The sequence below is a fragment of the Pogona vitticeps genome, chromosome 6, assembly GCF_051106095.1.
Source record: "Pogona vitticeps strain Pit_001003342236 chromosome 6, PviZW2.1, whole genome shotgun sequence".
NCBI classification, from domain to species: Eukaryota; Metazoa; Chordata; class Lepidosauria; order Squamata; family Agamidae; genus Pogona; species Pogona vitticeps.
The window spans coordinates 112,489,118-112,513,767 of NC_135788.1; the positions used below are offsets into that span (position 1 = coordinate 112,489,118).

A 24,650-nucleotide genomic window follows, 5' to 3' on the forward strand; every position below is an offset into this window, starting at 1 on the left:
CATTGCTGCTGGTTTCCAACGCCATCAGCTCCAGCTAGCCTAGCCAAGAGGCAAGGATGATGAGAATAATAGTTCATCAACGTTCAGCAGAGTATTCCCCAATTCTGTTTTAGGAGAAGCGATGAGCTTTACAAATAAACGTACATTTGTGTTTATACGGACTTACTCTTCAGTTACTGCAGGAAGCCTAGACCTCTAGGGACTCCGGGGGCAACCTGGGGATAAATTCCAGAGGAAGGGACTCTGCACCCCTGCAACGCTACAGCCTCCAAGCAGACATCTGTACTCGTGTTTGGATTGCACTGGACTTTCCTTTCTTTGGAGAAAATTTCCTCATTGAGACCGATTATCTGGGGACTAATATGGTTGTGCCAAGTACAGGAAAACAAGGCCATCTTTCCCTTAAGTGCCACACCAATTTAACTAATGTTATTTTGAGAAATAACACAGCATGTCCCTTGCCATGATGTGATGGACGACACCCCTCCCTCTCCAGCGGCTGCAATTTTTGGGATCCTTTGCAATACTGGTGTTGAAATGCTTCATTCCATCTCGCCCAAGGCGCACAGGGAGGAGGAAGAGGAGAGGTCATGCCCTCGTTTAATGGGTCCCACAATTCAGCCCAATGTTACAGGAATGTTTGGGTTTTTTTAAAAGCAACCCAAGGGGGGGGGGGAGAGAGAGAGAGAGAGAGAGAGAGAGAGAGAGACCCAACAACAGCCGTGAGATTTTGGGACTTTAACAAAAGTATAGAATTTTCTGAGCCACCCACAAGAACTTGGCTGCAGAGCCTGAAGAAGGTAAATCATCATCGAAAGCTAGCTGTCTGTTGTTTGCTTGATTTTTTAAATGGTCTAAATAAAGGTATCGCCTGCTCCTTTGTTTGTATTGCTTTGGAGACCCCGCAGCTCTTTTCCGTCCCCCACCCCACCCCGAGATTCTTAGGAGTCTGTGTCAAGTGCTGGAATCCACTTAACTCTGTTTCTAGGCACACCACAAAAATTGTGAGTCTTGACCCAAATCCCAATCCTGTCATCTGATCCTTTATCTTCCACCCCTCCTCACCATTTATTTACTAGCGATGATGTAGGAACATCTTCCACTGCCCTTTTTCCTCTGCTGTGTTTTTTGCCCCACCATCAACCTATTGAACCAGCAGGGCATCACCCCAAAACCCCCAGAACCCGCATGTCGTGATGATGAACAGGATCCAGCTTTCATTATACTGAAGAGTCGACCTACTGAAACAAATTGGACTCAAGTTAGTCATGAAACTAAATGAGGTTCCATTGATTTCACTGGGTCTGCTCAAAGTAGGGTTTATGACGTTTGTTCCAGGGGAACCCTAAATATAACCCCCACTGAGTTAATTAAAGTTCAAAACACATTATTTGACTACTTTTGTATTTAAATCTCCAGCCTTTTATAGCTGCTGCTTCTTTTGTAATAATTTACTTCCTCATGGACTGCATTCTTCAACCCTTCTCACACTCATGACTGTGGTCTTTGTCTCCTCCCACTGGCATGCCCTCATCCTCATGTGAGCCTGAATCTGCTCACAAAGGTGCCTTTTGCCCACAGTGTTTTATGTGGCACTGCGGGTTAAACCACAGAAGCCTCTGTGCTGCAAGGTCAAACCAGCCATCGTAAGATCGAATCCATGCAACGGAGGGAGCTCCCATCGCTTGTCCCAGCTCCTGCCAACCTAGTAGTTCGAAAACATGCAAAATGTGAGTAGATAAACAGGTACCACCATGGTGGGAAGGTAACGGCGTTCCATGTCTAGTCGCGCTGGCCACGTGACTACGGAAACTGTCTATGGACAAAATGCTGCCTCTACGGCTTGGAGACAGGGATGAGCACCACCGCCTAGAGTCGGACACGACTGGACTAATTGTCAGGGGGAACCTTTACCTTTATGTGCATAAAGGGCATTTGCTGGGCATCTTTTTATTGCAACCAGCTCCATATTGTGCCCGGCCACTGTACACAAGCAGAGGTCTCCAAGTTAGCTGCAATGGATGACTGTTCTATAGATCTTTGAGTACAAATGACTCATTGGTGTGCATTTCCTCAGAAGGAACCTCTGTGACGTGGGGGAGACTTACCTGCTTCATCTGGGTTGTGAAGGAGCAAGTCCTTGGGCGATGTTTCAGCCTTCAACCGTAATTCTATCTGTTCACTTGCAGCTGGTAGCCAGAAAACACATCCTTCAACATTTTGAGTGGGCTTACTGTGCTCTTACAAGGCACAGCGTCAGGTGTGGAGAATTTGCGATGTGTCAAGAGATGGCTGCAGGACAACACCCTGAAGCCTGACATCGGTCACGCTGCCAGAAATGAGAGTTCACCTTCCTATGAAGGGCCAGATCTCTCTTCTTCCTTTGATGAAGGGAAGAGAGATTACAGGGGATCTCAAAAGGCAGTTGTTTGCTGTGATCTTCCGATGTACCTCAACTGCCCTTTGGGGGTCACTGTGGGCACCGTTCCTGCACCATACGGTCCGCGTCATGGAAGAAATAGGGATCTACATTCCTCTGGCAATGAATATATTTATTTATTCTTAAGTTTAATTGCATATATAATAGACATTAAATAATCAAAGTGCATTAAGAATATAAAAAATATGACAGTCAAAGGCCTGTTGAACCCAGTAAGTCATTTCCGACAGTGGCCAGCTGGAGGGACGCTTGGAAGGCCACAGCCCAATGGCTGGTACCACTGACTATGAGACTCAAGGCTGCCTCCGGCCATCATGCCTAGTGGCTAAGGATAGCTCTTATTGTGGGCACTGGTTCATTCCACTTCTCAACGCCACCAAAGTCAGCAGTCATCACTACATCTCACAGCAAAGAACACCAGCTCATGATGATGTACTGCATGCACAGTTTTTTTTTGGGGGGGGGAAACTATGTTTTTTGGATTACAACACCCAGAAGCACACGGCCAGCATTCTGGTAGTTGTCGTCCAGAAAATGCAGCTTTCCCAGCTCTAGATATATGGCAGACTTTTTAATATGAAGGACTTTCTTTTTTCTCCCACTGAACCTTCTGTTGTTGTTGTTTAGTCGTTTAGTCGTGACCCCATGGACCAGAGCATGCCAGGCCCTCCTGTCTTCCACCGCCTCCCAGAGTTGGGTCAAATTCATGTTGGTCGCTTCGGTGACACTGTCCTATCATCTCATCCTCTGTTGTCCCCTTCTCCTCTTGCCTTCACACTTTCCAAATGTTTGAAGAGAAGGAAAGAGAACACCTCTATCTACTTTATCTCATGCTTGACTTCAGTCATGCCTACCGCCTCTCCCATTCCACTTCATCACCTCCCCTGCCCTGCAAGAATGCACTCCAAACCCTTTAGGTGTTCCTCTTCTTAGTGAAGACCTTCGACTCCACTGATGATTGCAATCTAGCGTTGCCCCATGTTTATTGACGCCACCTGGAATCTGCAGGATCTTCTGGGTTCCTCTCTAAATGTCACCTGCACCCATCAAGCACCCCTTAGATCTGCCCAGAGAGGTGAAGTTACTTTCTGGGATTGCACCACCCAGCACTTCACAGCCAGCATGGCTCATGGTAACTGGGAATTTTGGGAGTTGTAATCCAAGTATTTCTCCATCTCCGTATCTACCATGCTTTGCTCCTTAGCTCTTCAGCTCCAGTTAGGAGTCCTGGCAACCTTAGCTATAGGTAAGCATGAAGAGATGTCTCACACTGGAGGACGTTCTGGCCATGTTCTTATTGCGCGGTTAAAAAAAAGGACAACAACATTATGTAATGGCATACATTACAAAGCAAAGTATATCTGCTGCTTCAGATGATGAAAACATAAACTGGGAACTTTATTGCACAAGAACCAGTCATGTCATAGTGACTGAGGTAGGAAAGAAATCAGAACAACATTGCATAAATAAAGAATGGACCAAGAACTACAGATGGGCACGAACTGGTTCGTCCCAGTTCGTCAAGGCAGAAGCACAGGTGCTGCTTTTGCTTTTGCCACCTTCTTGGCCAGTCCCCAGTCACGAGCAAGAGCACAGATGTTTTTTGCCTCGTCCTTTTGTCTGAATGGGAGATCAGCCACGAAGGCAGGGCAGAGAGGCCTGAGCTGTTGCCCGGGACTGGAAGATCAATTGAGGGGGTGCAGGATGCTGGGCCTGGCAAATGGCTCATTGAGCCAGAGGAGGTGGGGAGGGGAGCAGCAGCAGATGAACTGAGACATACTGGTTCATGCCCATCTCTATCAAGAACCCATCGCATCAAGGAAGAAATGATACATGAGGTGGAAAGCACCCTGTGTCTAGAAACTCCCTGGTCCCTTGCTTATTTGTGGCATGTAAATCAAGATTGCCAAGGGTAATTAATGGATGAAGAACCCCGGGATAGGAGCCCGATGTGGAAGTGGGTGGTTCCCATCCAACTGAGATGTGGAATGTGCAAAACACCGAAATCTGAAACAGGGGGTCATTATAGAACAGCCTGAAAAAGCACATGGCTTTCATCGGGAGATGATGAGCTGAACTACACAATGTTCACATTCAAAACGGAACTCGCTGGTGCTTGATTTCTCTTTAGAGAAAACCGGTGGATCTTATCCTGGAGCTGATTTCCAGAGATACACCATGTCTTCTTCATCTCTTGGGTTGCCTTGTTGTCGTTTTGTTTACTTCAGGACAGTGCTTTCAAAAGTTAGGGCCCAAATGAAGGCAAAAGGCAGGCGTTTTGTTAAGTGATCAGTGTGTGACAGCAAAATTCAGGGCCACAGACAACCGAGATGACAAACCCCAATGGGACCATATCAGGGATATGAGGTCAGTCCCCGATAACCCAGTGGCCGCAAACGTCAAGGCTGATTTCCATTGGAGGCATCTTTCTGCTCTTGGTTTCCTGTCCTTTCCACTTTGGCCAGTGCATTTTTACCCGTCTGTCTCTGGGCGTCCATCTCCTGAAGCCATTTCACGGTGGAGTTCCGGCTCTCTTCCCAGGTGTACCGAGGCTGGTAGCCAAAATTCCTCTGGGCCTTGTCTGTCTCGACCGTGAAGGTCGTGCTGGCCACAGCCAGGGTGTAAGGATTGAAGATTGGGGCATAGGTGCAGAACGGTTTCAGCAGCCACTGCAAAAAGGCGTTGAAGAGAGCGATGAAGTAGAGCAGAAAGTAGGGCACCAGAGGCCGGGAGCCCAGAAGAGAGAAACCACAGGGCCTCAGGAACTCCATGTTGAAATCCTCATAGCTCTTGTAAGGGGAGTCGTCGTAGCAGAAATACACCTGGCCCCCAATGACCGTGGGGCACTCTTGGATCTTCCGGGCGACAAGCAGATGCATCCAAGCCACATTCCCTGCAGTCCCATTTTCAGGAAGCAGGATGGGGAGGAAAAAGAGGGAGGCAATTAAAAAAAATTAGAACATTAAACACTGGCAGAGCTTAAAAATTGTTTTAGGACAGAAGCCTCTGAGTCTTCTTTTTGGTCATGGTCAAAGCCTGGAGATGTAGTTTTAAATTTTAATTACCGTATTTTTCCATGTATAAGACTATTGTCTAAAATATTTAGACTAAAAATTGAGGGTCATCTTATACACAGAAGTAAGCTGAGGAGAGAACAAAAACAAGTGGAAGGGAAAGCAGGGAACAAAGCGATCTTGCAGCACTTTGATCCCTTTCCCCCTACACTTGCTAATCCCCACTTTGATTTCCTAATTTTGGATTAGAAAAGTGGGGGGCGTCTTGTACATGGGGGCATCTTATATACAGAAAAATACGGTACTTTCTTTAAAAAACTACAATCGACTTCTTTGGTCAGCATGGCAACTAGCTTTTCGGATTTTGGAGACTGTAGTCGAAAAAGGAGCTGTTCTGCCTTTTTAATTATCATGGGCCTTCAAAGTCAATTCTGACCTATGGTGTCCCTTTTCAGGGTTTTCCAGGTAGAGAGTACTCAGAAGTGGTTTACCCTTCACTTCTTTTGAGTGCGCCCAGAGACTGTGCAGCTTGCCCCAGGGTCACACACGTTGGAGGCATGGCGGAGAATCAAACTCCCAACTTCTGGCTCCACAGCCAGATACCTGCACCACTGAGCTATCCAGCCGGCTCCAGGGCAGAAAATATTTAATATTTAATTTGGCTTTTATTTTAAAAGAGTGGCCATAAAAATGCACATATTGCTAAAGCTTTTACTGGAATACAAAAGTAAGTGGCTGGGACTGTTCCAAGTATCTCTGCATTCGTCTACTCCAAGAACAGAAATGTGGATGACAGTGGAATGTACATTAAACTGTGCAACAGAGAGTCAGAGAAAAAGAGAGAGATTTCGGCCTTGAGGACTGGCTGCCTAAGAAATATAAACAAGCTGAGAAACCATCTGAGTGTATATAAACCCTTTCCATACTTGTTACTCTTGGAATAACTCTAAAAGGAGAAGCTACTAAATAAAGGCCTTGGTTTTCTTGCTTAGCTTCCTGGCAAAGGTGAAGTGATTAGGCTTTGAGGTCAAAAGGGTAGAGGCTATTTATTGGGGTGGGGTGGGGAGCTGAGCCAGGACTAGATGTCCTCTACAGTTTCAGGATGAGTGCCAAGGAAATGGCTTGAAACGACATTGAAAGGAAGAAGGGAAGGCAAGATGAACAGATCGATGGACAGATAGTATAGTGGGCAGATATTGCTTACCCACATACACCCTGCCATGCTCGACGGAGGCTGGAATAAGCCGGACCATGCACCTCTTTGTACGAAGGCCTTGCTCGTAGAACTCCTTCATCAATGGATGGTTCCTCCCGTAGATGCCCGTGGGCCGAAGAGCGCAAGTATGCAGACGCTTCCCATTTTCCATCTGACACAGAAGAGGCAGAAACGTTTGCTAGTTAGAACGTAAGAAGAGCTCTGCTGGATCAGGCCAAGGGCTCATCTAGTCCAGCTTCCTGTATCTCAAAGTGGCCCCACCAGAGGCCTCTGGGAGCACACGAGATAACTAGATCCCCGTCTCCCGATACCCCTCCCCATCATCTGGAGGTCCCTTCCTTTGAAGCCTACATCCCCATCATGGCTTGTAACCTGTGATGGACTTTTCTTCCAGAAATCTGTCCAATCCCCTTTGAAAGGCATCTAGGCCCGATGCCATCACCACATCCTGTGGCAAGGAGTTCCACAGACTAACAACACACTGGGTAAAGACATATTTTCTTTGGTCTGTTCTTACTCTCCCCACACTCAATTGGAGTGGGTGTCCCCTGGTTCTGTTATTGTGTGGGAGGGAAAAGAGATTCCCTCTATCCACTTTATCCATCCCCTGCATAACTTTACATTTCTCAATCATGTCCTCCCTCAGGGGCCTTTTTCTAGACTAAAGAGCCCAGAACGCTGCAGCCTTTCCACATAAGGGAGGGGCCCCAGCCAGTCATCATTTGAGTCACTCTCTTCTGCATCTTTTCCAGTTCCACGATATCTTTTTTGAGGTGCGTCGACCAGAACTTTACACAATACTCCAGGTGTGGCCTTACCAGTGTTTATACAATGTTGGCAGTTTTACTTTCAATTCCCTTTTAAAATGATACCTAGCATGGAATTGGCCTTCTTCACTGCTGCCGCACACTGGATTGACACTTTCCTTAAGCTGTCCACCAGGACACCAAGATCTCTTTCCTGATCCATCACGCACAGCTCGGAACCCATCAGCCAATAAATAGCCCCAATGTACACTACTTTACATTTTCTTATATTGAAACACATTTGCCATTTTGCCACCATTTCTCCCAGTTTGGAGAGATCCCTCTGGAGCTCTTCACAATCCTTTCTGGTCTTTTGTGTCATCTGCAAACTTGGCCACCTCACTGCTTTTTGATGAACAGGTTGAAAAGCACCGGTCCCAGGAGAGATCCCTGGGGCACAACGCTCTTCACCTCTCTCCACTGTGAAAATTTCCCCTTGACACCTACTCTATGTTTCCTGGTTCTGAACCAATTCTCCGTCCACAAGAGATTTGTGAGGCAAGACTTGCCCTCACAGAAGCCATGCTGATTTTCCCTCAGCAAGGCTTGTTCCTCTGTGTGTTTTAAGATTTTATCTTGGATGAGGCTTTCCACCATCTTCCCTGGAACAGACGTTAGGCTAACAGACCTGTAGGTTCCCAGGTCCCCCCTCCTTCCCTTTTTAAAGATTGGTGTGACATGTGCTATCCTCCAGTCCTCTGGCACTGTGGCCATTTTAAGGGACAAGTTGTATAGTTTAGTTACGAGATCAGCAACTTCATTCCTCAGTTCCTGGTTAAACCTTGAGTGGATGCCATCTGGGCCCAGTGACTTATTAATCTTCAATTTATCAATTAGGTATAAAACATGCTCTCTTTTAACCTGTATCTGATTTAATTCATTAGTCAGGAGGGGCCATTCTGCCCAAGATAGATCTCCCTGTGGATACATACATTTGAGGGTTGGTCCTTTCAAACCTGTAATAGTGGGAAGGCAGGGGAGGTAAAACAAGCCCCTCCTGCCCAAGGTTGTTGTTGCTGTTTAGTCGTTAAGTCATGTCCACTTTCCCAACATCAGGTCTTTTCCAGGGAGTCTTCTCTTCTCATGAGATGGCCAAAGTATTGGAGCCTCAGCTTCAGGATCTGTCCTGCCAGTAAGCACTCAGGCTTGATTTCCTTCAGAACGGATAGGTTTGTTCTCCTTGCAGTCCAGGGGACTCTCAAGAGCCTCCTCCAGCACCACAATTCAAAAGCATCAATTCTTCGGCGGTCAGCCTTCTTTATGGTCCAGCTCTCACTTCCATACATCGCTACTGGAAAAAACCATAGCTTTGACTAAGCAGACCTTTGTTGGCAAGGTGATGTCTCTGCTTCTTCAGATGTTGTCTAGGTTTGTGACTGCTTTCCTCCCAAGAAGCAGGTGTATTTTAATTTCGTGGCTGCTGTCACCATCTGCAGTGATCGTGGAGCCCAAGGGAGTAAAATCTGTCACTGCCTCCATATCTTCCCCTTCTATTTGCCAGGAGGTGAAGGGGCCAGTGGCCATGAGCTTAGTTTTTTTTTTTTTATGTTGAACTTCAGACCATTTTTTCTGCTCTCCTCTTTCACCCTCATTATGAAGTTCTTTAATTCCTCCTCACTTTATGCCATCAGAGTCGTATCATCTGCTCCAAGGTACCTTTCTCTAAATCTGTTGGATTACAGTGTAGATCATTCACAGCAGATGATGGCAAAGATAGAGTGGCCAAGGGGCTCGAGATGCAGCATCGTTGATCCTTGCATGGGGATACAAGGATCACCTGAAATGACATATCGCACCTCCAAGCAGCCCTGTTTGCCACAACTGAGACCACTCCAGGCCAGGATAAAACCCGGCCATCTAGTTGCACCCTTAGCTCCTTCCAACAGGATTTTGAATGGGCTATAAACACGCTGCAGGCGACTACAGGTGCTTGTCTTTAAGCTGCTGAAAAGTCTCTTCCACAAGAGTAAACTTTCATGGATTACCACCTCTTCAGCAGATACACCAAGTGTCTCTACTTAACAGATTAAGAGGTGAATGTTCCAGGGATTTCCATGATAGCATCTGGCTAAGGTTCTAGTCGCATGCTTCTACATAACAGTAAACCTGTTCATTTCTAAGGTGTCATAAGACTCCTTTTCTTCCTCCAATAAAGAAAAGGCTGGCTTACCAGTCGTCCGTTTGCTTCAATGACCAGCTTTTCCGCTTTAGCTTTGCTAATTGGGTAAGGCTCCTTGTGAATCACCTCGTATTTGGTGTCTTCATTTCCCCTGCAAACGAGAAGGAAAAAGACACAACAGGCTATCAGAACCCAACATTTCCTACATACAAGGGGCGGCGGGGGGGACCCACAGGAACTGCCCTTGCAAAATCCCCTTCCTTCTCAACTAAGATTACACGTGAACAAAAATAAGGCACCGCAGTACACTTAAGTGGCATTCAATTAACACTAATGCCTTGGCATGATGGTAGAGAAGCAAGTGCATGATGTGCTTTGGAGTACGAGATAGGGCTCCCCTGGCATTAAGAGGTGTGTAAAAGCCACAGCTGTGGTAAGTGCCTTTACTAGTGTAAATGCATGGGATATTTGTGTCTATCGAGTCTTCCTCTGTACATATCAACAAAGGGCACAAGACTTCAACCTGTTGTGTGTTGAATTGTATAATGACTCCATTATTCCTTTCCTTCACACATACTCTAGCTCTGATCCCTTATGGAGCAGCTCTCAAGCGAGGCTTGCCAAAGACATGTAGCTGCCCGAGATAGGACAGAAAACTGGCACACAGAATACTTTATACAAATCCAAGAACACAACGCCCAAGTCAATTTGGCAACCAAGGCAGAATTATAAAGATACAATAATTACAAATTAAGTAAGTAATAATCTCCTGGCTTTTTCTAGACACTCTACATTTGTGATGCAAGGCAGCCGTGGCTCTCTTGTCTGATGGCGGGGCCAGATCTGTCACACTGGTTGTAGAATTCAAACTCTCATTTTAAGAAGACACCTTTTCATAGGAACAGGGCCTAAGTCAAAACCAGCCCTCTTCCTTCTCAAGAGTAGGAATGGAGACCATCCTGTATAACAGAGATGGGTATATAATAGACAGGGGCTACTAAAAATCCTATTTTGTCCTTATAAAAGCCCACACCTCAGAAGCTGAGTGGGTTTTCCCGTTTTCTTTCTCCAGTTCAAGCCAGGCCATTCAGAGTTGAGCAGTTTTATAATTCCAGTGATTTAGTGTTTCAAAACAAGCAGCATCAAAGTCCTTGATTTTTGCCTCCGAACTGCCTTCTTTCCACTAGAAATGTCAACCTAGAAACCAGTCAAAGCATTGCTGTATAGAAAACGCTGTAATCAAAAAAAACTTGCCTGTTGCTTGGGTAAATGGCATTATGTACTGCTGTTGCTATGAAACTCTGGGGGAAGCCCTTGAGCTGGGCCAAAACTCAGGGAAACTCGCTGTTATGGTTACGGAAACTAATACACAGAGACATGCACACACAGCCAGGAAAAAAAAACCCACAAACAAACCCCGAGGCACTCGACTTTATTAAAAATACAATTTTGTTTTTTCTTGCATCAGGAATAAGTAACTTCAAGAATTGAGAAGACAGCATTGTGGCTGGCCCTGGAGGCCCTGCCGATGTTAGCTGTCGCCCACCTCGACTCTAGAGAAATAGTAACATTTCCAAATCTATGTGAAGATAATATCATTGAGGAGGACAACCCAAAGGGTACAAAACGCTCCACGAGCTTTTGAATTCTTCCGAACACCTTGGTCTCTCCACATGATCCACAAAGGAGTACAGTGGTGCCTCGCTTAACGAGGATAATCCATTCCAGCGAAATCGCTGTAGAGCGAAATCCTCGTTAAGCGAAATAAAAAATCCCATTGAAACGCACTGAAAACCCGTTCAATGCGTTCCAATGGGCTGAAAAACTCACCGTCCAGCGAAAATCCTCCATGGGGCGACAATTTGCGGTGCCTGTAAAGTGAGGAATCTGTCCAAAAATACAGCGGGGAGCCATTTTACACAGCAGGCGGCCATTTTGAAGCCGCCAATCAGCTGTTTTAAAAACATTGTAATGCGAAGAATCGGTTCCCGAAGCAGGGAACCGATTGTCGCAAAGCGGATTTTGCCTATTAAAACATCGTTTTGCGATCGCAAAACAGTCATTGTATAGTGGTTTCGTCATTTAACGAGGCAATCGTTAAGCGAGGCACCACTGTATATGGAAAGCCATACCAATCGCAACAGCCTAACAATACCAGAGAAGCCTAAAACCCAGCTCTGAATATGGTTTACCAGTATAGATCATGAGTACAGGACCTACCTGTAGAAAGGAACTCCTTTTATATTGGGTCCCACCACTTCCATGCTGCTGGTGTACACCAAGTACTGGGTTCCTTCCGATACACAGGCGTCAATTACGTTCTGAGTTCCTGGGTTGAAATGAAGTGATGTAGGAAGGGGAAAGGAAGGACAGAGTGGGGTGGGTGGGAAAACACAAAACGGGTCAGCCATCAGCTTTTCCTCTTCTAAGGAAAATAAAGTTACACATGATTCTGCTTGCTGAAAAACACAGAGAGCCCCGATCGCCTGTTACAAGGGGCGGTTCTGTGAAAATAAGCTTAGACTTCTTAGCAATAGTCATTTAGCAATATCTTGGGGGGGGGGGACACAACACTGCAGGCACCATTTTATTGTACCAATAATTTACGATTGACTTTACAGCTGATCTCTACAGAGGGGAGAAAGCAAGTAAACAGACCTGGGCTTTTAGAATAACACCACTTTTGAATGTTATGAATGGCCATACAAGTTCCAGGTTTATTTTCATATTTAATAACCGGTACAGTCACACAAACCATTTACTGAGCCAAGATTTTAATAATGAAAACTGCAGTCAAGCTCTTACTGCCATTACTTATAGAGAGGCAAAGGGAATTAAGAACGGAGCATCCGATTTTATTGGAACAGATGCTCTTAATTAGGTTGAAGCTCAGTCAGCTGCAACTGCACTACAATAACCAGATAATCTAAAATAAATCCATACTAGACAAGTGAGCAATTAGAAGATAAACATTAACCATTAAATTTAATGACGGGCCACTTTTACAAATATGTATGCTTTTTAAGGCCCTATATTTTGAAGTGCTCTGCAGGAGGTTTAGATCCTTTGCAGAACCACACATTATTTTGCTCCAGCCTGAAAAGATTTCTGATCTGGAGGTTTCTGCTTCTGAAAGAATTAGGAAAAGACCGTGTGGTTCAGGATGACACAAAGGCAAGAGTTAGGTGATGCCACTAGACCACTTAAAAGATCATACAAACTGCAAGCTTTCCTAGGTAACATCCCACTTTCTCAGGCTGTGAATCTGAATCTTTCTGATGGATCGTGCGGGGTGGGGGGGAATGTCCCAAAAAATCATGGCAGATGTCTGTGTGGAGTCTGCTGGCATGAGGTGAACCCAGACACAGGTTGCAAGTTAGCTGGGAGGCATGGCCTTAAGCATCCTCACCCTTCTGCTGCAGGATTTCAGAATCCCTCTCTTGGTGTTTCCTCTGAGAAGCAGATAGAACTCTCATCTTTTCTTTCTCCTTTATTTAGTTCTGGGGTCTTCTTCATGTTCCTTTGGCAGGCAAGCTCCCACTGGTTCCCACAGGCCGTGGCTAAGCAATAAGATCAGCCACCTTCTGATAATTTGCCAGGGACAGCTCAGAAGACTTCCATCTTTTGAGTGAAATGTTATTGCTACTGTTCTTCCTTTTTTAAAAAAAACAACTGGAAGTCAGAAGCTCTGCTGATCTTCCATAAATCTCCCAAGGGTCTCTATCAGAATAGCTTGTCTTCCATCCACTCTGGATTAGAGAACAGGAACATACTCTCCAGATGTTGCAGATAACAATGGAGGCTTCCAGGTCTTCCAGGAAGGCTGCTCCCCACCATCCATCATCACACTTCAGGAACTCCAACTGAAGGGTTTGGAGTGCAGCTCTGCCAAGGGCGATGCATCCTGTGGAGAGCCACACATTTGCACGCTCGTAGACTAGAGTGGCAGGCAAAGACAAAGGAGTCCAGGATATCAGTCGCCTAACCAGCCTAGCCTGAAGCCAGTCCCGTTGGCCTTATCCTGACTGATCTCAGAGGGCTATTGTGAGGACAGAGGAATGGGTGGGTGTGCAATCTGATAAACAAAGATGCTGGGAAATCAGATCAGCCATTCCTTGTCCAAGGAAGCCAGGCATCTCAGTTCTCTATTGCAGTGGTCCCCAAGCTTGGGCCTCCAGATGTTCTTAGACTTCAACTCCCAGAAATCCTGGCCAGCAGAGGTGGTGGTGAAGGTTTCTGGGAACTTTAGTCCAAGAACATCTGGAGGCCCAAGGCTGGGGACCACTGCTCTATTGGCAGGCCATCTCTTTTTTCCTGAATCACAGGGCACTGCATAGGGGCTCAATCCATGCCACTGGGCAATCATAGGCCCCTGAAATAGGTTTGCGACAGAAGGTGCTCTTGGAAGAGTTTCATATGATGAGAGAGTGCCCGGGCCCGCTCTGCACCACCCTTTCCTGTTGGTTTCCTTTGCCTGTGCTAACACCGAGCAGCTGGTATTCATAAGTCCAAAGAAAATGCTAGGTCGCACATGGATTTCATGAACTTTGCTCTTGACTCATTCTGTCCATGATTTCAAGAACTGCACGGATTTCCCTGGAAAACCCTTTTGAAAAAACAAACACACCCTCCCCTCCACCACCACGCAAAGCCACATGGAATCATTTTGGACACATGGGAGTCCCAGCTAGCCATGAAAGAGAAAAAAAAAGAGGGAGGAGAAAAGAATTGGGGGGAGGGGAAATGGCTGGACAGAGTTTTTCCCCTTATAATCTATGACGAGGCAACAGTGAGTAACACCGACATTTGGCATTTAGGTTGCCTGCTTTTCTCCAGATGTGATCAGCACACAGCAGCTGCCATCTTATGTAAAAAAAGGGACCTCTGAGCATGCACAGAGTAGCTTGCATGTATACTCCCACGTAATCAGGAAGTTTTTATGTAGCCGAGAAGAGGGACCAGAAACATAGCTAGGGCCTTATACTGAATAAGACAATGAATTAATTGTTCACTCCAACTGGCAGCAAGTCTCCTGGGTTTCAGACACAGATGTTTCCTGGCCTTCAATCATAACTTGAGGGATTAAACATGGGCCATTTGCACATATACTTCTCCCCTGAGCCATGGACCCTTCCAAGCCCTGCTTTTTGAGCCTCAAGATATCCCATTTTAGCCAGAGCTCCCTGTTGCAAGCTAGAAGCACAATCCTGAACTCAGTCTCCACAGCATCTTGTTTGCTCGGCCCCCAGAAGAGATGGAGGAGCAACATAGGTGGGAGGTTCTTGGAGCATGCAAAGAGTGCACCCACCCCTTAAATCCGCTTTTGAGGTTTTAACTACGCCTCTTTTATTTGGTTTTAATGCGAGTCACCTTGAGTCCCGTTTTGGAGGTGGGGGAAAGACGGGGTACAAATCTCAGATGCAAAGCAATACCTCTCCACGATGTAACCAGAGACTGACCCTCAGCACCTGGGATTAAGGAAGGATGATGGCCAAGGAGTATCCCCCTGAACGATAGCTCCTCTCTTTTGGAGCAGGAGGAGGTGAGTGTGTGGATAGATGAAAGAGGATCAGAAAGAAGGCAGTAGATCTTAAGAGAGGGAGAGAAAAATCATGTGTGGAGGAGAGATGACTGGCAAATCCCATTACTGGTGAGCCCCACCGAATCATTGCTCGCACTTCCTTGGCCCAAGGGAACTCTTATGGCAGGAAAAAAAAATTCCACCCAGCGTTGGGGGCTTGGCCTAGTTCTTAGGTGGGTTGAACAGCACTGCTCCTGAAGAAATCTGTTTTTGCATAAGCCGTGCAGCACGCTTAACGAACGTAAGATTTTCCTTTCCATCCAAGTTGCTTAGCAGTTCCTCTTTCCCATACTGGTTTCCATTCTATTTTTCTTGGAATCTCTTCCCCCTTCCTTTCTCACTCCATCCCAAATAGATTTATTCCCCTGCCAAGAATAAATGTATTTGACTCATTTGGATGGAGCACTTTAGGAGTTTTTAAGTACCTGATTAGGGAGAAGGACACTTTTAGGATAATAAGGTGAGATTTGAGTGCATTTCGATCCAAGCATTTTAATCATCATCCTTGTCCTCATCTTAGAACTGCAGAGCTGGAAGGGACCCTACGGATCATTGAGTCCAACCTTGATCAAGGAAGCATAGTGGGAAATCAACTATGTGCACCGACTCCCTACCTTTGGCTCCGCAGCCAGAAACCTAAACCAAGAATCCAGATCTTCCTTTGTTACAAAGGAATGGAGCTTAGAAACATTAGTAGAAAACTGGAAAAGTCTTCCGAGCTAAGCAGAGGAGGACATATACCTGCTTTTGAATCATACCAGCAGTCATGGGATGGTGTCAAAAGTTCGTTTCTATTGGAAATGAATCCCCGTATTTAGAAAACTAGTACAACTTAGAGAAGGCTGGAGTAAAATCCCTTATCGGCTAGTTTTCTACAGAACTTGAGCAAAAAAGTAACCTATACAAAGGAAGAGGTTAACTAAGTTTTCTACTCTCCAGTACTTACCACCAACATTGACCGCACTGATTTTCTCAGGCGCGACTCTGCCCCAAACGTCTACCAAGCTGGCAGTATGGATGACCACGTGAGACCCTCGTACAGCAGCTTTCACATCATCCGGGTTGGTGATGTCTCCCTGGATCAGAGTCACTTTGTTGGTGGGAACAAGGGAGGAGAACAAGGGAGGAGAAAAGAAGGAATTGAGCTGGGATTTTCTCAGTATTTGGGGCACCGGATCTTCTTGGACTAAAACTCCTGGAAGAGAAAACCTAGCAAGCACAGCTAAAAGCCAGGGTTTTTCTAGGAGATCTAGTCCAGGAACACTCAGTGCTTCTATTTTATTGATGCCAACAGGGACCAATCACAGAGCCTCTTGAATGGACGAAAGGCAGCAGTAAAATAGGGACAATCACACCGATCAACAACCAAACAGATCACTCACAGCAGGGGATGTGGCCCGGTTTGGTTCGCTAAATAACTGAAGAACACTATGGGCTAAATACAATCGTTACTCCCAGACACAGGAGAGCTGTACACAATCAGTAGGAGTTAATATGCATTAATACATTTCTCCAATTCATTCAGTGGCCCTACTTTAGTCACCTTCAGTTTCGTCATTCTAGAGAGACTTCATGTTTGAAGGGTTACAGAACTATGAACAGGTAATGTTTGTGGTGAAACTCTGAAGGACGATGCTGGAAGAGACCAGAGACCTGTCGGGTCTAACGTTCTGTTCACCGTGGCCAACCAGTGTTGCTTAAGGGAATCCCCCAAGAAATACACTACATGAATACAACTGCATGCTCAAGGAGGGTGAGGAAGGTGGATGGTAGATACCACTGGCTGGGAGAGATGATGGCAAGTCCTTGGCACCAAGTCCCAAGTCTGAGTCCCTATTAAAAACAAGCTCCCCCGCCCAAGAAACAAGGGAGGGTGGGTGGGTAACACGTTGATTCTGAGTTGAGTCACTTGGTGCAACTTCAGTCCAACTGGATAGTGAGTCCGGCAATTTGAGTCCCCATTCCTGATGGCTGTCGAACCGCCTTTGTGCCAAAGGCGGCTCGACAGCCATCAGGGATAGGGACTCAAATTGGCGGACTCACTATCCAGTTGGCCATTGCATGGCTGGTAGTCTCTACAAGAACCAGGGCTTCATGCCCAAGTCACTGTTGAGGTGGCATGTATTTATTCATTCTATTTATTTAAAATGTTTTTACCCTGCTGTATCGCCCTAAAAAGGACCCAAGGCAGCATACATCATTGAAGCTAAAAACAGGATACATGCACACAGAAACACGCTGTCCCTGAAGACTCAGACCTCAGGCATGCTGCTGCCACACTCCAGAAAATCAGTGGCAATTAAAAAATGACCCATTGCTGCATCTTCCAAATATCGGTGCCCAGGGTCAAAGCTCCAGTGGCCCTACCCACCTTAGTTATGGCTCTGAGGAGCTCCAGAAAGTTGGGAAGGAGCTCCTTAATGATGCGAAAGGAATCCTTAACGATGCAAAACTTGTCTTTCATTCCCTTGGAGGAATGGAAGACAAGTGGGAAGGAAGACTCTTTTTCAATCGGGGCGGATGAGATATGTTTACATTTACCGTAGCACTTGTTATTCCAAACTCAAATCCACTTTAAAAACAAGCATTTCTATGAACCTGCCAAAGATTCGAAGAACTGAAACGTGTTTGTTTTGAATCTGTTCTATACTTCTTCAGACAAACGGTGAGCGTCTGGCTATTTGTATTATTGATAAATTGCTATATACTTTGGCTCTAAAATCCCAAATAGTGGCTGGAGGACGTATTTGTGGTAACTGGAAATGTTGTTCTCTCTCTTTTCCCTTAGTGTCAAGAAGAAGCAAGATTCCTCACACAGGTGAAGTATACTATAATTGTATTTGCACTTCTAATGTTCCAGTTAAAATTATTGATGTTGTTATTGATGATGATGATAATAATGATAATGATGATGATGATAATGATGATGATGATGATGATGATGATGGACTCTAAGACTGTGCAGCTGTATAAATAAAACAAAGAAACCAAGAGATCTCTTGGACTTCATTTGTCCAACAGCATCTTTTTCTTGTTCATCACTTTTTGTTTGCTTGTTCTAAAGTTCAGCCCGATGAAGAGTCTTGTTAACTCAAAAGCTTACACATCTCTTAAGCTGCAGCGCTATACACAGTGTATACTGATTTACTGATTACACTGATTACATAACAGTAACCCTGAAACAAGGATAGGGTTCAAGGTTTCCCCATATTTTGTTATGGTGCCCCTATATGTTGCTGTTAATTGCTTTTTGATCCTTTTCATAATGAGCTAGCTGGATTCTTCAAATGCCTTGCTGCTGCTCCTGTTGTTTTGTGCCTTCAAATCCACTCCGATTTATTGTGATCCTTTTTTGGGCATTTTCTAGGTAAGGAGTTCTCAGGCTCAACATCCCTCTCCTTCTGAGGGTACCCTGGGATTGTGCAGCTTGCCCAAAGCTACGCAGGATGGCTCTTCTCTCAGGAGGCACTGTGGGGAATCAAACCGTCAGCCTCTGGCTCCACATCCAGTTACCTAAACCACTGAGCTCTCCAGCCAGATTGTGCCTACATATAAATTACAGTTTTATGCAAATCGGTGTCCTCTCATGTTCTCTATTTGGTGATGTAAGTCCTCCTTTTCACTGACCTCTACTGGCCGTCCTACCTGCCATAATCTTTTGCATCTCATATGAACCTAAACAAGAAGTTTGCATGCAATAAAAATAGATTCTTTGGAACGTTTCCATTTGTTTTTTTATATATATATCAGTGCCATAAGGTCACCTAAATAAAGAACAGTTACCTTGGCTTGATGTTTTTGTAGATTTTCCCATGGAACAAAGAACTGTGTTGATTTGACTCAAGCCTCTTGCTATTGTTAGTCCTGTTTTTAAGGAACTTGGTTTTTTAAAAAATGTATAAGAACAGCCTTCGGCCTGCAAAGGGCTGCCCTTCAACTCCTGCTGGTTGCAGGAACTCTTATTTTTTACAATACAACATCGGAACATTGATGGGTGTCTGGAAAGGAAGCCTTTAAAAGCTGCTGTTATACATTTAATACCTTGTCACCTCAATCTCAGTGGGATTATGTTTCGTACTGTTGGTTCTCATTCTTCCTTTCTAAAAAGGATAAGATGTCCCACTTCCTGTTCTACATGCTAAATAGCTATCACAACTTTTTAATGGGTCCTTTGTGTAAAATGAAAGAGCAGCAAAATGTGGTTGATTGATACGGCAAGAACTATTTCACTCAAAAGGTGTCATATCACCTGCTGCAGCAAATGTTTCTCACACTTAAATTATGCCTTCCTTCAGCCGATTGAAGATAAGTCATATTAATTCACAGACGGCAATCTCCATTTCCACAAGGAACAGGAATTTGCTTGAGGTCATCTGTTTGTCTCGTGTCACCACTGGGGAATCCACGGGATCGTGGAGGCTGAACATATCCAGAGGAATTATTAAACGTGGTGCCAGGACCTAGAATTTGCCCATGTAGTCCAGAATTAACAGTGTCCCACAACCAAAACCTTCTTGGCCCACAAATCCTAGACAGACTGACCACTGGCTTGGGGGATTTGGTGAGCTGTAGTCAAAGATACCCACTGTGGTGATGAACTAGGAGTAAGAAGGCCTGGGTTCAAATCTCCGCTCAGCCATGGAAACTCACTGGTGGAATGGAACTGATAAAACCACTCTGTTAAAAAGCTCATTTATCTTGAAAGCCCTATCAGGGTGGCTATAAATCAGATCTGGCTTGACAACACACAGCAGTCCCCAAAAGTGACTTTTCTGAGCTTCATCCATAAAAGGAAACAGCTGGATGCAAAACACGATTCATTGCGAGTCGCAAGCTTGAAAGTCATTGGATCAGATATCTTGAAGAGATTTTCAAACCATAGGATATGAGGAATTGGACAGGAAGCCAATACTCTTTTCTAACTGTGAAGATTCTCAGTCATCCAGGAGAGGTTACTTGGAAGTTGAGTCATGGCAACTAGGCTTCTTTCTTATTACATTGAAAAGTTTCTCTACTCATCCAAGTACTGTAGCTTCTTCAGTCTGAGGAGAGTTGGTAGGAGACCCCTGATAGAGCCTTCTCGTTGGTATATCAGGTGTCTCCTACCAAATCTCCTCAGACTGAAGAAGCTACTTGGATGAGTAGCAAAACTTGTCAATGTAATACGAAAGAAGTCCAGTTGCCATGATTCAATTTCCAGATAACTCTTTTCTAACCTTTCTGCATATAGCCATCATGCCAAGTTGGTTCACGGAAATTTTAGACTTGCAAGTCCATCTGTCCCCATCGAATGGTCAAGGATGGAGGAAGAGGTAATCCAAACATCTGGAGGGAAGCATGTGTGGGAGACTAAGACAGTGTTCTTATTCTTCACGCACTGGTCCTCTGCTACCATAAAAGATTGAATTAGGGGCCGAAATGAAAATAGCAGAGGTCCTCTACGAAGACAGTGTGTGAACAAAAGGAAAGAAAGGACTTTCTGCCTTCTGAAAAAAGATTAAAAGGTCCAAACTATCAGCCACCAGCAGTACAAAAGAAGTCAGTCTTCACCAATGCATCCTTGTAGGATTTAAGAGACACAAAATGTCAAAGTGCTTTTCCCATCTGGATTGATTTTCAAAGGAGTTTTCAAGCTCAACAAAGAATCAATCTACTGACAGATAATTAAGCGTGACACTTAAAAAAGGGAAGGACACATGCAGAGGCAGTATTTCTTGGATGACCGGGAAGGCTACCAACTTCATGACCTACTTTCTAACTAATTTTGTCAAGATGGATCCTACCAGGGGGCTGAGTAAACCTGCTGCTCCATGGGGTGGATATGTAGGGAGAAGGCAGAATATGAATAGCAGTGAAATATTGGACTACAGAGCTATATTTACCTCATGATGTCTTCTGTACCCTCTAAAGCTGCCCTCCTGGCTTTGGGTGTGGTGAAGAGTGAAAGCAGAACTCAGCCCCAGATACAAATGATTCAAAAGGTAGAGCCCTGAAAGATGTCTGCCATGGCTGGACAAGAACAAGCTTCCGTGAACTTTCTGGGTAAGAAATTAGATTTGCCCTGCTAACTCTACAGATGATAACTTCTGATGCTCCAGAAGAAATTCCTCAAGAGTAGGTGAGGAGGAGAAGAAAATGGACCCCATAGAGCCACATCAGATTTTTTTAAAAGGTCTGCCTCTTTCTTTCCTTCACTGCATAGACAGGGGCTGGCTGGATAGTTCAGTGGTTTTGGTATCTTACTATAGATCCAGATGGTTCCCCACAGTGCCTCCAGGGAGAAAAGCCAGCCTGGGTGGCTTTGGGCCAGCTGCACAGTCCCACGGCTCCTGCTAAAGGAAGGGAAGGGTAAATCACTTCTGAGTCTTCTCTACCTAGAAAACCATGAAAAGGGTCACCGTAAGTCAGAATTGACTTGACGTCACATGATTATTATTTAGAGACAGGAAACAGAAATCCTTCTGTAACAACATCTAGCATAAAACACCTGCCAGAAATGAACATTCTTCCTGCCTTGGTAGATCTGCTTCCTTCATCAGCTGGGAAACATGGACACATAATTCACTCCAACCTGCCTCCCCTGATGTTAAGCAAGGCCTTGACAGGCCATTTCCTATTCCTGATTTCTTCCTGTCCAGATGATTCCTGAGCCACCCATCATTACTCCGCTCTTTAAAAAGGTTTAAATGTTCTCATTCTGGAAACACGATACGTGTAACCTAGTGTTCTTAGAACCTGAATCTGTCAAAGCAGAACCACCATTGAGAGGAATCTGGGAAAGGGCTAAAATCATATTCCCATCACTTCCCTCTTTTTGTTCATTTCATCTATCATTCATTAACTTTTTTTGTTTGTTCGTTTTAGAAAGTCCACATGGGTCACTCTTGACAATAAGATCCTGTTGTGGCAATGATCAAGCTAAAGCTGAACTTCAGTATGTTTTTTAAAAAGCTACCTCACCACCCCTCAGACCATCAGCTGGGCTCCAGATCACGATCACCAGGTATACTTAAAAGGCTGTTTTTATACAACAGCCGTTGCCAACAAAGAGCTTTGCACACGTGAAAATCACTGCCATGAAGAGTTTTGTTTCGCAATCAGCACAAGTGTAGTGTTCAAATCGAGGGCAAAAATAGTACTGCTTTATTCTAATTTTAGTCAGATGCCACCTGAAACTGAGGAGAAACGAGAAGTCTTGTAGCATCTAATTTGGAATGTGTCCGAAGAGGCAGCCAGGATGATGATGGCTTTGGAAACCAAGCCTTACAAGGAATTGTTGAGGGAGTTGGGCTTATTTGGACTGGCGAAGACTGGGAAAGTAATACGATTGCTGTCTTAAAATAAAATTTGAAAGGCTGTTAAGTAGAAGACGGAGGGAGCTTGTTTTCTGTAGCTCCAGAGGGTAGGGTCCTGGCATAATGGATTCAAAGGAAAAGAGAAAACCTGACAGTAGGACAGTCTGGCAATAAATCAGACAGTATTTCTCCACCCAGGCTTATTTCCAGAACTGATATAGCTTTCAAGTTGCAGAAATATGGGGAAAGAAGCTAAAAGGGGGGGTATTTAAACACTGCCTCTGGCTGTCCCTGCCTGTCACATATCAGCTGCTGTTCCTGAATTGTTTCCACTGCAGCTAATCTTGATATAAGAACTGCAGTTTTTAATATGGCTTCTGATCATGTCCTCCCCACCGCTTTCATCCCTGGTCCTTTTTTCTTGTGTGTCACATCTTCCAGTTTCTTTCTTCTGGTATTTATAAGCTGTTCAGGGAGACTTGTTGGTTGAATAGTGGGATAAAAATCTACATCACAGGCAAGAAGCACCAAAGGGGGGGGGGGAAGAAATAACTCAGTTTTTCTTCTCTTCCTCTGTTTGTCAGACATGGTTGGTTATGTGTTGTCAAGTCAGAATCGACTTAAAGCAACTCTAACAGAGCTTTCAAGGTATGTGACATATTTAAAGAGTTGGATTTACCATTTCCACACCCAGTGAATTTCCATGGCTGAACAGGGACTTGAACCCAGGTCTCCTGAGTCCTAGTTCATCGCTCTACTCACTACACCACACTGAGTATCAAGCTAGATACATACCTTTTTTTCTTTTTACACTGAGAAATCTATTATATACAAAAGCACACCTTGGTTGCCTTGCATGACAACAATAAACTAGGTTTTTGCAGGAACAATAAGCATCAAAATACTGGAATAACAGAAGAAGCAGCTTAGTCCAGAGGTGTGTTCTGGACTCTTAGAGCAGTGATGGCTGGTGACTCCAGTTTCAGATGTTGTGTGAATCCACTCCATGTTTTGTCTCCACTTTATAGGAGTTCGCCAAAGTATTGAACCTTTTGGGAGGATAGAGTTGAACACACTGGATAGCTGCTGCAAAGCAGACTAAAATCTGGAAGGGATCACATCATCCATGAAGCTGGAGTCAAGAGTTGCCACCATCTTCCAGTACAGTCAAGCGCCCCGCCATTAAGCAATAGGTTCTCTCTGCTCCGAGTGCTGTAAAAACAGACATTTTGCTAGTGTGAAATATCAGCAAAGCAGCTCCGTGACTCTGCAGGCATCCTGGGTTTCCGAGGGCTACTTCCCTGATCGGTACCTGTCCTCGCTATAAACAGCTGAAGTTTCATTGCTCCATTTCCTCAAATCGCATTAGGTACGTTCTCAAGGTCACGCTCTGTTTCTCTTGTGATGAAGCCAGAAAGGGAGACGGGACCTTGGCCACAGCAGGAGAGGAAGGAGATGGAATTGCAGCCAGCGTCACCTCAGCTGGAACAATCCACATGTGGCAGCTTTCCCAACAATTCCCACACAGCATCCTTCATCCCCCCCCCCCTTTCCCTTCTTGCTTTCTCAACTCTTGTGCTGCTTCGCTTGCTACCAAGTGTTGTATTGTTCATACTGAGCCAAACCCTAAATATTTTGGCAGCAAAGATTGAAGGACACAGGCCAGGCGTGAGGCTGGGAATGAATCACAGCCATTCCTAAGGAGCTCAGCATGGGACTACGTGTGTGCGCGATGCTCGGGAGGTCCATGTTTGGACAAAGCAGTGTGGGTTTGGCACTTTTGCGGCCAAAGTAACCCATCTGGGGAAACATTTTGCTTGCGTGAAGTGATATATTACCACACTCACAAAGGTTAGCTGTTGGTCAGGGGCTACCATAATGCCGCAAAAGTGAAAATACAGGATGAGTCCATGGCCAACATGGGCTTACAATCACGATCAGGAATTTTAGAGATTTATGAGCTGCATCCAACATTATAAATCTTTCTTCTCCATAAAAGCCCGGACACTCATTCCATCAGTGTCCAGCTGTTCTGGGGGGCGGAGTAGAGGAGATATTTACAGGCTAGATGATATCTAGATATCATAGGCAAATAAACTTGGATCAAAATTCTCACTTCACTGTTTGAACCGGAGCTGAGGAATTTGGTTTCCAGACGCACTGTCTTGTTTACATGGAG

The 24,650-nt window shown here is 45.0% G+C and overlaps 1 protein-coding gene across 5 annotated transcripts in view; it reads right to left on the minus strand.

Moving 5' to 3' along the window:
• Nucleotides 1-2,535: 2,535 nt before the first annotated feature.
• Nucleotides 2,536-24,650, minus strand: part of HSD3B7 (hydroxy-delta-5-steroid dehydrogenase, 3 beta- and steroid delta-isomerase 7) — a 59,314-nt gene continuing 37,199 nt past the window's right edge. For all 5 annotated transcript variants that reach the window (XM_072976906.2, XM_020807291.3, XM_072976902.2 and 2 more), the window contains 5 exons: nt 16,123-16,266; nt 11,816-11,924; nt 9,647-9,746; nt 6,659-6,821; nt 2,536-5,333 (listed from right to left, as the gene is read on the minus strand). In XM_072976906.2, coding sequence (XP_072833007.2) covers nt 4,840-5,333; nt 6,659-6,821; nt 9,647-9,746; nt 11,816-11,924; nt 16,123-16,266 — 1,010 coding nt within the window. In that variant the 3' untranslated portion in view covers nt 2,536-4,839. The remainder of the gene's footprint in view (nt 5,334-6,658; nt 6,822-9,646; nt 9,747-11,815; nt 11,925-16,122; nt 16,267-24,650) is intronic.